Source organism: Mirounga angustirostris, unplaced genomic scaffold, assembly GCF_029215605.1.
Source record: "Mirounga angustirostris isolate CCGP_5_RB_7025 unplaced genomic scaffold, mMirAng1.0.hap1 SCAF_3, whole genome shotgun sequence".
Taxonomy (NCBI): Eukaryota; Metazoa; Chordata; class Mammalia; order Carnivora; family Phocidae; genus Mirounga; species Mirounga angustirostris.
The window spans coordinates 162129515-162142227 of NW_026991711.1; the positions used below are offsets into that span (position 1 = coordinate 162129515).

The window sequence follows — 12713 nt, forward strand, 5'->3', positions numbered from 1 at the left end:
TTTTGTAATAGCTCCTTTAAAGTTCTTGTCATTATTGCAAAATTTATGTTGGGAAGTCTCTGGTATGTATTGATTGTCTTTCCAAAATGAGGTGGTGGTTCTTTGATTACCAAGTAATTTTAGTTTATATTCTGGACATTTTTGAGTATTGTTACGACACTTTGGGTCTTGTTTATATCCTATGAAGAATATTGACAGGCTAGGGGAAGGGAGGGAAAAATAGAATAAGATGAAATCAGAGAGGGAGACAAACCATAAGAGACTCTTAACTATAGGGAACAAACTGAGGGTTGCTAGAGGGAAGGTGAGGGGGGATGGGGTAACTGGGTGATGGGCATTAAGGAAGGCATGTGATGTAATGAGCACTAGGTGTTATGTGCAACTGTTGAATCTCTGAACTCTACCTCTGAAACTAATGATACACTATATGTTAATTAAATTTAAATAAAATTTAAAAAATTTTTGATAGGCATAATAAACATAGTAGGCTTGAAACTATTATCTTTAGAAGGATTTGCTTCCTAAAAGTCCCCTATACTGATATGAAATATTCCCTAACTAATAAGGGTAATTTTGCTGTCCGCAACTAGGCTAACAATGTGATTTATGGTGAATATCTGCTTTCCTTCTGGGACTATGGAATTCTGATAGTTGCTAAGTACAGAGTGTTTATGTGACCAACCCCCAATAAAAACCACAAGCACTCAGTCCCTAATGGGCTTCCCTGGGCAGGAAGATTGTACATGTGTGGCTGCATTTTAGTGCTGGGGGGCGACAGTGTGCTCTGTGAGACCCCTCACAGAAGGGAGAGAGCATGGGAAGCTTGCACATGGATTCCTCCAGACTCTGCCTTTCTCTTATGATCCAGTTATAGATCCTCACTGTGTCGCTGCAGTAACTCTTACCTGGATGACTCTGAGTCTTGTGAGTCCCTCTAGTAGATCATTGAACATGTAGCTGATCTTAGAAACCTCTGAAACAGCTGATATTTTTGTTACAGCCTTCTATGGGCAGTGGTTTCAATGTCAGTTCACTTCTCAAAGCCTTGGCAATCCGATTTAGGTCTGTCTGTGAGCATACCACTCAGTGCTCAGTCTGGGACCTGGGTGGAAGTCTACCTATCAGCTCAGTTCTCAAAGTGTTTGGTATGCTAAAATTAGGACCAGATCCACACAAGTGCAGGTCTAGGGTGAGCCCAGGAATTCATAAACAACCTTCCAGGGTTGCTTTCTGGAGCTTTTCTCTCTGTTACTTCCCCTGCATTTTCTGGGTCCCCTATTAGATCCTCAGGCCAGAAACTGCCCACTTCTGTGAACATGCCACATCTAGGGCCAAGAGTTGAAAGGATGGAGATAGAGGCCAAAAAAATCAATGGGATTTGGCCATGACTACTGGACCTGAGGATCCACCAGCAGAGGAAGAACTTTCTACTCCCCAAGAGTTTTTCCTGTTCCCAGCTGCTCTAGCAAATGCCATTGTCACCCCTGCCACAGAAGCACCTGGAGGCTGGAGCCCAAGAAAGTGAAGGAAAAAGAACACAGTGTATCTCCTCCACTCTATCTGAGCTTTAAGAGTCTCTCATTTGCATCTTGAGCCAGAAGCAGAGGGTTATTTCTGAAGCTCTGCCTATATACCATAGTGCTTACGTCAAGGTTTCAGGTTACACTGAGTTCAGGCTGAGGGATGTTGAAGTTAAAAAACTCATAACTAAAACAAAAACAACTCCTAACTGGTTCGATGGTACTTTGAATTCAGGTGTTCCTCCTCAATACTCTGGCTGATATTTTCTTTGCAGAACAGCTGACCATGTATTCTGCCTGGGTTTTATAGTTGAGTTCAGCAGAAGATAAAGGGAGGTGTATTTTATCCATATTACCCAGAAACAGAAGTACATCATTGACTTTTAAATTATATTTTTAAGTTAAATATGTCAAGCCTTGACTACTTCTTAAGTTTCAACTTCCTATAACACTCTGCCCTATGCTGGGCAGGCACTCACTCACCTGTCTCTGTGCTGGCGCCGATTGGTGGTCAGGGCCACAGCAATATTGTCCCATGCTTTCCAGACTTCCCCTTGGCCTGGGTTCTCACAGCCCAGCTGACGCCAACACTCATCAAATACTGCTTTCCACTTTTCATCAGCTGACACTGCCAGGTTTCCCAGCTTCCTGCTAATAAAGTCACATCAAACTTTTATTAATCACTTCTTTTGTGCAAAATTCCTGAAGAAAGAAACTTTCTAATATACAACTGGGAATGCTTCCGTAACAAAACTGCCTAGACTGGCAGTGGTTCTATTTTATAAACACTGAATGAAAATTTTAAAGAAATGATTTTTAGCTACTTAATGTTTATCAGATACTAAAGTGTATAACTGGTTAAGTATGAAGCACATCAGGAATGACTCCTTCGCTTTCTACATTTCTACATAATTGATTTTGTAAAATTGATTTCTGTTAAAACAAGGACTTCCTGTGCTTTGTACATCTCATAATGAGAATTGTAAAATGCATTATATAATACTGGGTTCTAAAAATATATCAAGCATCCATCAGAAGAATCGGAGAAGCTACCAAAATACAAAAACAAAGCTAATGCTGGAATCAATAAAGGAAAATAGATATGTGCCAAAAACACGGAGGAAGAACATAATACACTTAGAGATACAGATTTTGTTTTCTTTTCCACATATGTAGAGTATATATATGCTATATATAGGCTTGGCTTTTACTTTTCAAAATCAAGTTGTGTAGGGATTCCATTTAAGAATGCTCTCTTTCAATCAATTTGGGTATCTGCACCATTAACAGTAAAATTAATCCCACACACAGACTTTTATTCTAAAGCTATGAGGCTATAATCTAAACCAAGACTACAGTTTATGTATAATAGCAGCAACTGGCAATACAAGGAAGTTACACTTGGCTAAAAAATGACTTCAAAAATTTGTTCTGCATTAAAAAAAATTTTGTTCTGTAATTAAAATATTAACCATCTTTGATAAAAGCAAGGCAACTCAAAACACTTAATAATGAATCCACAATTAACACCAGTTACTCACAAAACTTTGGGTCTGTCTTTATCACTCTCATACAGACTAGGCTTGAAGTAGGTTCCAGTGATTTTTATCCCAGATCCCCATTCTCCACTAAAATAGCCTTCTATGTAATCTCCATTTGGCATAGTCAGTGTTCCCTAGGTAAAGTTAAAGAAAATGTCAAATATAGAAGTATTTCCAATTTAAAAATCAAAAGAAAAAAAGCACCAAATGGTTAATGTTTTCCCTTTTTAACTCTATCAGTCCCCAATTCTCTAAAAAAAAAAAAAAGAGTATGTGTACATGCATGTGCAAAAAGATTGTATGAAAATAATCCAAGGGTAAAAGAAAAAAAACTACTGAAAAAACAGATAAAATATTTTGAGCTGAATGAAATGAACACAAAACCTTCCAAATTTATCCAATCTGGTGCCCAGAGACAAATTTATAGCTATAAATGTCTATTTAGAAAATAAGAAAGCCCTCAAATCAGTAATCTAAAATTCCACCTTGGAGTAACGAGTTCAGCAAGGTTTCAGGATACAAGGACAAAACACATAAATCAATTGTATTTTTATATAATAGCAATGAACAATCCAAAAATAAAAGTATTATACACCAACTATGATTTATCCCAGAAAAGCAATGACTATAATACACCATATTAACAAAGGTTATCATCTCAAATCAGTAATCTACAATTCCACCTTGGGTGCCTCGGTGGCTCAGTTGGTTAAGCATCTGCCTTCAGCTCAGGTCATGATCCCAGGGTCCTGGGATCGAATCCTGCACTGGGCTCCTTGCTCAGCAGGGAGTCTGCTTCTCCCTCACCCTCTGCCTCTCCCCTCACCCCCCGCTTGTGCACTCTCTCCCTCTCACTCTCTCTCTCAAATAAATAAATAAAATCTTTAAAACAACAAAAATAAATAAATCCAAAACAAGAAGGAAGAAGATGATAAACATTAGAACAATGAGATTTTAAAAAAGAAAAATCAATGACACCAAAATTTGCTTCTTTGAAAAGATACACAAAATTGCCATTCAACTAGGTTAATTAAAAAAAAAGACAAAATTACAAAATCAAGAATGAAATGGAGTATTACAGCAATCTTACAGAAATTTAAAAGGTCAAGGGAATACTCAGAGAACAACTTTATGCCAACAAAACTGTTAACTTTGATACAACAGAAAAATTCCTAGAAAGAACCAAATTACCAAACTGACTCAAGAAGAAATGGAAAATCTGAATAGAAGGAAATTGAATTAAAAACTAAAAATATTCTCACAAAATAATGCTCAGGCCCAGATGATTTCACTGGTGAAGTCTCCAAAACATTTGAAGGAGAAATAATACCAAGACTTCACAAACTCTTTCAGAAAACAGAAGAGGAGGGAACATTTCCGAATTCATTCTATGGGGCCAGTTTTACCAAAGACAGACAAAGACATCATGAGAAAAAACTATAGACCATTATCTCTCATAAATATTGATATAAAAATCTTCAACAAAATATTAGCATTAAACCCAGCAAAATATAAAAGTATTATACACCAACTATGATTTATCCCAGAAAAGCAATGACTATAATACACCATATTAACAAAGGACAAACACCATATGATCATCTCAATAGACACAGAAAAAGCTCTTTGACAAAATCCAAGATGTATTCATGACAAAAACTCAACAAACTAGGAAGAGAACTATCTCAATCTGATTAATCTATGAAATACCTTTAGCTAAGATTATACTTGATGGTGAAAGATTTAATGCTGTTCCCCTAAAATAGGGAACAAGGCAAGGACATCCACTCTTACCACTTCTAATTCAACATTTTACTGGAGAATACAGCCAGTGTAATCAGGAAAAAAAAAAAAAAAAGCCCTCCATATTGCAAAGGAAAAAGTAAAACTGTCTTTATTTGAAGGCAACATGATCCTGTATAAAAGAATTCCTAAGAAATACACACACACTTCACACCAAACCCCTAGTAGAATAAACGAGTTCAGCAAGGTTTCAGGATACAAGAACAAAACACATAAATCAATTGTATTTTTATATAATAGCAATGAACAATCCAAAAATAAAATTAAAAAAATTCTCTGTACAACAGCATTAAAAAAGAATACTCAGGAACAAATTTAACCAAACCAATGCAAAAGATACACACTGAAAACTACAAAATGTTGGTGACAGAAATTAAAGAACATCTAAATAAATGGAGAGATGTTCCATGTTCATGGACTGGAAGATTCAGTATTATTAAAAATGGCAATTCTTCCATATTGATCTATAGATTCAACACAATCCCTATCAAAATCCCAGTAGGCTTTATTGCAAATATTAACAAACCAGTCCTAAAATTTATATGGAAAGGCTAAAGATCCAGAATAGCCAAAACATTTTTAAAATAACAAAGCTGGAAGACTTATACTTCCTGATTTCCTAACTTACTAGAAATCTATAGTAATCAAGACAATGTGGTACTGGCACAATGAGAGACAAGTAGATCACTGGAATAAAATTCAAGAGTCCAAAAAAAAACCCCACACATTTTACAGTGAATTAATTTCAGAGAAGTTGTCAAGAAAATTCAATGGGAAAAGCTGCTGAGGCAACTAGATACCCACATGCAAAAAAGATCAATTTAGATATCTAACCCACACCATACACAAAAGTACCTCAAAATGAGTTATAGACCTAAATATAAGAGCTAAAACTATAAAACTTTTAGAAGAAAACCTTTTCTTTTTTGCATGCAAGCAGGGGGAGGGGCAGAAGGGAGGGAGAGGGAGAGAGAATCTCGAGTAGACTCCGTGCTGAGCATGTGGAGCCCAACACAGGGCTTGATCCCATGACTCTGAGGATTGTGACCTGAGCCAAAACGAAGAGCTGGACACCTACCCAACTAAGCCACTCAGGCACCCCGAGAAGAAACTCTTAATAACCCTGAGTTATGCAAAAATTTTTTAGATATGACATCCAAAGCCTGATTCATAAGAATGTTTCTGATATACTGGACTTCATTAAAAAGTTTTGTGCTTCAAAAGGCACTAATAAGAAAATAAAAAGAGAAGCCACAGACTGCAAGAAAATATTTGTGAATCCTATATCTGATACGGGACTTACATCCAGAATATATAAAGAATGCTTACAGTTCAATAAGACTATAAAAACAAGCAAATTCTTAAAATGTCAAAATATTTGAAGAGGTGTTTCACCAAAGAAGATATAGGAATCACTAATGAGAACATGAAAATATGCTCTACATCATTAGTCACTAGGAAAATGTAAATTAAAACCATGAAATATCATTTCACACCTACTAAAATTGCAAGAAGAAAAAAAACAGAAAATAAAAAATACTGGCAAAGATGTAGAGAAATTAGATTCCTCATACATTGATGATGAGAATGTAAAATGATGCAGCCACTCTGGCAAACAGTTGGCAGTTTCTTGATATGTTAAATATCAATTTACCATACAACCCAGCAATTGCATTCCTAAATTCTTCCCCAAGAGAAATGAAAACATATGTTCACACAAGAAGTTGTATTCAAATATTTATTGTAGTATTATTCATAATAGTCTGAAGTGAGAAATAATCCCATGCCCATCAACTGGTGAAGGGATAAACAAAATGTGGTTTTAGAATTTTATTCAGCAAAAAAAAAAAAAAAAAAAAGGAATGATACAGGCCACAATATGGGAAAATCTCAAGAACATTATTCTAAGTGTAGGAAGCCACAGAGAAGAGCCCACATATTATCTGATTCCATTTATAAGGACGGACCTGAGAAGGCAAATCTACAGAGTTATAAAGTCCACTAGAGGTTGTCTGGGACTGGTGATAGAAACAGGGAGTGACTGCAGATGAGCAGTAGATGGTGACAGAAATCTTTCTGGATGATGTGAAAGAATCTAAAATTGGATTGTGGTGATGGACGTACAACTCTATATTTACTAAAAGTCATTGAAATGTACTCTTAAAACAGGTGAATTTTATGGTAAGGTAGCTTTTTTTAAAGGTCAAGAAAAAATTAGTAGAAGATTGTATTAGAGGAAGAAGAAAGTTTCCCACCTTTCCACTAAGAGTCCAGTCATCTGAAAATTCTCCCTCATATATAGTATCATCTTCGGAAAGTAAAACCCCATTTCCCTATGTGAAGAAACAAAACAAAAATCACAACAGATAAAATGCAAAGTAACTTTGAGTTCATAGAGCCATAACCCCAAAGCCTTACATAATCTTAAAAGACAAGAAAAATAGTACTAAGAAGGTAGAACATTAATAAAATGATGATTTAAAAGTTAAGGACATGGGAGTTTAAAAAAGTCAATAGTAACTATATGCAAAATATTCTACTCACCATCATTTTATTAAGGTGAAAGTTGCCTTCATAGTATAATCCAAACTGGGTAACTACCACACCATTCCCTTGACATACGTCATCTTGCCACATTCCCATATACTTTTCCCCCCTATATGGAAATAGAAAAGAAATGAAATGAAAAACTGATGATGAGATGGAAAAAAACAATTATAACATGGAAGATTCCAAGCATCACCCCTATGTTAGTATTTGTTCCATTTTTCTGGTTAAAGTGGTTAACTCTGTGTCTCTTCAAACATGGGACAATGTGGTAACAAAAGACATCCTACTCAGAGTAACGTTCTCTCAGAAATTTAAATAATATAGTCTACCTGACATAGATCTGCATATATTCCATGTATGTCCTTGATAATTGAAAAAAGGAATGTCAAGAATTCAACTCTAAATAATTTCATTCAAAATGTAATATGTAGACTCAAACTTATGCACTTTTTTCCTACTCCAAAACTTACTAACTTTAAAAAAAGAAATGAGGTTTATCATATAAAAAGTCTCATTCTTCACAAACTCAAACTCAGAGTAATCTTATAATCTCCACTAAAAAAAAAAAGTCAGTATAAACTGCTTGTTAAATAATCATGGAGTTTAGTAATAAGATCTAAATTTTAAAATCCCACATTATAAAAATAACATGAAGGGGAAAAAAGTATATATTAAGTCCAAAAGCGAATCAGGCTAAATCAAATATGGAGGCAAAAGAAATACATTCCTCCCCAAGGTTTAGTTAATTGAATTTAAGCTTGATTCCCCGGTTGCTGGCATGGTAACAAGTCCTTGACCTAAAGAAAGACCTAAGCAGAAAGGTGTTTAGATGCCATCCTATGAGCCCAAAAGGGAATTTCCATTGGTTCCCTCTGACCTTTTACTCCTATTATCTACAGATTGTTTTAAAGGTTTTACTTTTTATAATAGTTAACACTAAAAGCTTTGTACATGTGGAGCTTTAAGGAAAATGGTACCAAGGTTAATTCTGAAAGGTCCTGATCTTGTAAAGAAGTAACCTATTATTTGGTTCATAAGCAAATGGATAAAATGATGCCTGACAACTGTGTCTTATTAAAAAATGTCTCACTACTGTCCAATTAAGATGCTCAGCCTTCATAAAAGCATCGCTTTTACTGGAGAAGTATAGGAACCTTATCCTCTCACACTCAACTTTGAGATTAGAAGCAGAATACTGTACCTAGTGATATCATCAAAGACACCATATCCTGCTTTCTTATCCATTACCCATTGGCCAATGAACATGCTGGGAGAAGAGGAAGTCAATTTTCCACTTCTCAGGAGACCATGACCATGACGCATGTTATCTTGAAAACAGCCTTCAAACACTTCACCAGAGGCATAACTGTAGTTACAAAGAATGGATGAAGATCACAAACATTGAATTCTGACGCTCATTTTTTTTTTTTAAAGATTTCATTAATTTATTTGACAGAGAGACACAGCCAGAGAAGGAACACAAGCAGGGGGAGTGGGAGAGGGAGCAGCAGGCCTCCCACGGAGCAGAGTGCCAGGACCCCGGGATCATGACCTGGGCTGAAGGCAGCCGCCCAACCGACTGAGCCACCCAGGCGCCCTCTGATGCTCATTTTTACAAAGTTTAGGAAATTCAAAATTATACTCATGTCCTACTGGTAGCTATAATATTTATATGATTATTTTTCACCAATCATAATTTTTCATATTTGAATGAATGAAGCTTAGAAATTAAAGACATCATGGATGGTATTGTGTGTTAACACGGGGAAAAATGTGTATTAATCACTTATGGGAAAATGAAATAATGAGTAATCTCTGAAAGAATGATAGGTTCTGTCCATATTAGAGTTGTTTTATAAACATAAGATATAAATTTATAAGAAAGACATTTAACAGATTCTTCGAGAAAGTTATGGTTTCAAAGGTTTGTACAGTTTTGTTGAAAACTAAGTAACAACCTAATATTTTCATCTGGTGATACAAAGTTACCTTTAAAAGAAGACTTTTTAAACAGTTTCAGTCATAAAAAGAATAAAATATACTTACTCCTTGGAAATTTTGGCTACATAAACATTTAAGTCTACATGATTCTTTGAAAAAGCAACACCAGCCCAACAACCCGTCCAATGTTATTACCTATAGACTCCTTGACCACACATTTTTCCTTCTTTCCAATGGCCCACATAATGGTCTTCTTTGTTCAATGCTTTGTTTGGAATTCTGTACTCTCCATATCTACCCAAGGAGAATAAAAAACATCAGAAGATGCATTTAGGACATATTCACCTTTTCTATAGATGCACTTATAAACATTTTAACAAGGAGAACAGGAAAAAGAATTACCTATGGGGCGAAAGGAGTAAATGGGGTTTTGGTTTAAAATGTATCTATTACCTAGGCTATCAGGCAAGTCTTAGAGGAGTGGGGCCTCAATCCCACTAGACAGAGATTACGTGTTTCACTCCAACTCCAGTGAAAAACAGAAAACCTATGTCCTAAGCCTCTCTGCTACGAATTAGCCACATCACCTTGCGTAAGTGCAGGTACCCAGCTCCCTCACCCACGTATGGCGGGGCAAATGAGATTATCTAAAGACTCCTTTCATTGTAAAATTCCATTAAAAGGAGATTAAAAGACATTATAAAAATTTATATCACACACACAAAAATCACCTACCCCATCTGTATAATAATCTTTTTCATATAGTAAAATAAATTACTTCTCTAACATGATATAAAATACTTCACTGCCATAAGTTTATCATGTAAATATTTTCACAGTGTTAGAAAATATGACAAGCTTATACAAAAATACTGTCACTTGAGTACCATTAGATAATATATCATCTAGAAAATTTCTCCTTTAGCACATCACTGAAATTAAAGATGACTTAAAACTACTGAAAGGAAAAAAAAAAAGTAAAACTACTGAAAGGAAAATTTGTCTACGTTCTTTGTGTAAAAGGGCACTACTATCTCAACAGTTCACCATCAGTATTACCCCACGTTTTCAGCCTTCACCACTGAGAAATGGACAGAAAACAGTCCCATTTTAACATACAGAAGGGCTGTGTCATTTGAGGTCACAAGGCTATCAAGGTAAGTGATTCACTCCAGGTAAATCAAGGCTGCATCCCATATTCCCAGCCCTCTTATGATCACACACCTGCACTGTAAGCCCTAGTACACTGCATGCATTTCTAAAAAACAAAACAAATATCTATTTGTTTTGAAAATAACTCTCAATACATAATAATGTCATCAGTGGCTGAAGCTGAATTTACTCTTAGTTTTACACAATCTTCTTACCCATCTTCCAAGCCATTCCTGAACATGCCAGAATACATCTTTCCATCTGGCCACTTCAAAACCCCTCTGAAATGCATAAGCAAAAAATAATACAGATCAATGAATGTTTCAGATAACTGATACTTTTTCAGTATTGAACCAGACTATCATCTTCACCTCATGCATAAATCTTAAACATTTTCACCTGCCATGAGGCTTCCCTGAAAGCCAGCGTCCATCATAGGCTGCATCCTTCAGGCGAGGATCCTTATAGAAAGTGTACTTGGCACTGCGTGAAATGGGTGGTTCCTGCCTCTGAATACTGCTGCCACTTCCATAAGGTGGAAGGTCAGATGTCCCCCTCAAAGCCTGATCCACAGCTTGGCTTATAGCCCGTAGCCACTTAGTCTAGGAACAAAAAAGTAAATGTCAATAAGCTTAAGGCAACAACTCATCAAGCACTGCTTTAAATCCTGATAGCTTTCCTTGCTGTGAATAATTTTTCTGTCTCCTAATGTTTTTCTTATTGAGTAATGCTGACTGGCTCTTGGAATTCACTGCTGTATGTTTCAAATTAAGTCACATTAAAAACAAACAAACAAACAAACAAACAAAACCTATAGCCTTGGTTTAACAAAGACTTACCAGACATAATTATGGATCATTAGCCAAGGAAGAACAATTTTTATCTTTTCTTTCCTAGCATAAGAGACAGAAGTAGCCAGGCCAAAAGATCAAAAGAAAATATCATAATGGACTAACCTTTTCCTGGGGTGTTGATGAAATGAGAGTGAACTGCTCCTCAGGTGTAGTTATCTTTAAGCCATTCCTAAAACATTCACAAGGATAAATACCAGTAGGTATGACAACCTGTCATTATAATATCACTCCTCAAATATGAAAAGCAACTTGTTTATTTCAAGAGGAGTAGAAGTCAATTAAATGTAAATGCAGACATGCCCTGGGTTTGGCTCTCACAGTAGGAGACAGAAAGGACACAGAGTCAATTTCCTTTGTGTTGAACAACGGGGATGTGAGCAATGGAGAAGCCCTCTACCATTTATCATGATCAGCCATGATCTTCACAACAGGCCATTTTACTATCTATAGGCTGGGAAGGTAAGCTTCATTATGCAGAATGGGGAGGACTCCTGAGCTTTTTTTCATGTCTAAGGAAACAACCTAGTAGCAGAGGGAGAGAGTTAGGGTGAGGGTCCGGGAAGGGGGACATACTTACACACCACCAGCTTCTTCAGAAAGTGGCTCTGCCCATAGCGTGGCCAAAGGGAAAACATGATGTGTGGAGAACTGCAAGAAAGAACATGGAGACACATCTGAGAAAGCTCGGGTGGGCCCTGGGGCCTCCGCTATATAACCCCTTTCAAATGGTTAAATCCACCTGGGTGCCACTATCTCAGCCACTGAGTCCCCATAACATAGCTAATCCCAGTAGGTCTTGCCATCTCTGCTACAAGGACCCCTTCACATGGTTGATACTCATTTTCAAGCTGGAAACTAAAAGAGCTCCCTGAAATTTGGTCCAAACCACAAATGCAAGCTAAACATTCTCTTTTATTCAATAATTTCAGCAAAATCACAATATTTTTAATACAAACTGATGGTTTAATTAAGTAAAAGTTAGAAATCTGGCATACCTGGGCATGGACTAGGGCATCGTTAAAGAGAATGAACCAATTCACAGAAAACCTCCCAGCATGCTGCAGAGATAGGGCTCGGTTACTGCTCTCACAGAGCAGCCGACGCTCTGGCTTCCTCAAGGAATCCTGGAATTGAAAACAGATACATAACTGAACCATCAGAATTATGTTAACATGCAAAGCGAAAATGAAAAAGACACAAATCACATTTAGGAGAATTTGTTGCTCGTGGCTTAGCTTGGTGTTAAACCTGAAGTTAGATAGGATCTGAACATTTAATAAAAGCGCTCAAAGGAAATTAAGAAAAAGGCAGGAACAAACAAAAGGTGGTATGTGTTCAGAGAGGATTCCTAG

The 12713-nt window shown here is 36.4% G+C and overlaps 1 protein-coding gene across 7 annotated transcripts in view; it reads right to left on the minus strand.

Moving 5' to 3' along the window:
* The window catches only part of ALS2 (alsin Rho guanine nucleotide exchange factor ALS2), a 75014-nt gene that overhangs the window by 11578 nt on the left and 50723 nt on the right, over positions 1 to 12713 (minus strand). For 6 of the 7 annotated variants that reach the window (XR_008505581.2, XM_064586925.1, XM_045868206.3 and 3 more), the window contains 11 exons: positions 12357 to 12485; positions 11939 to 12009; positions 11464 to 11530; positions 10907 to 11109; positions 10723 to 10788; positions 9551 to 9649; positions 8616 to 8780; positions 7409 to 7520; positions 7120 to 7197; positions 3062 to 3195; positions 2004 to 2171 (listed from right to left, as the gene is read on the minus strand). Coding sequence is in view for 6 of the 7 variants with exons in the window: in XM_064586925.1 (XP_064442995.1) it covers positions 2004 to 2171; positions 3062 to 3195; positions 7120 to 7197; positions 7409 to 7520; positions 8616 to 8780; positions 9551 to 9649; positions 10723 to 10788; positions 10907 to 11109; positions 11464 to 11530; positions 11939 to 12009; positions 12357 to 12485 (1292 nt within the window). In the remaining variant the exon portion in view is untranslated. The remainder of the gene's footprint in view (positions 1 to 2003; positions 2172 to 3061; positions 3196 to 7119; positions 7198 to 7408; positions 7521 to 8615; positions 8781 to 9550; positions 9650 to 10722; positions 10789 to 10906; positions 11110 to 11463; positions 11531 to 11938; positions 12010 to 12356; positions 12486 to 12713) is intronic. The other variant, XM_045868205.3, reaches the window with a different exon arrangement.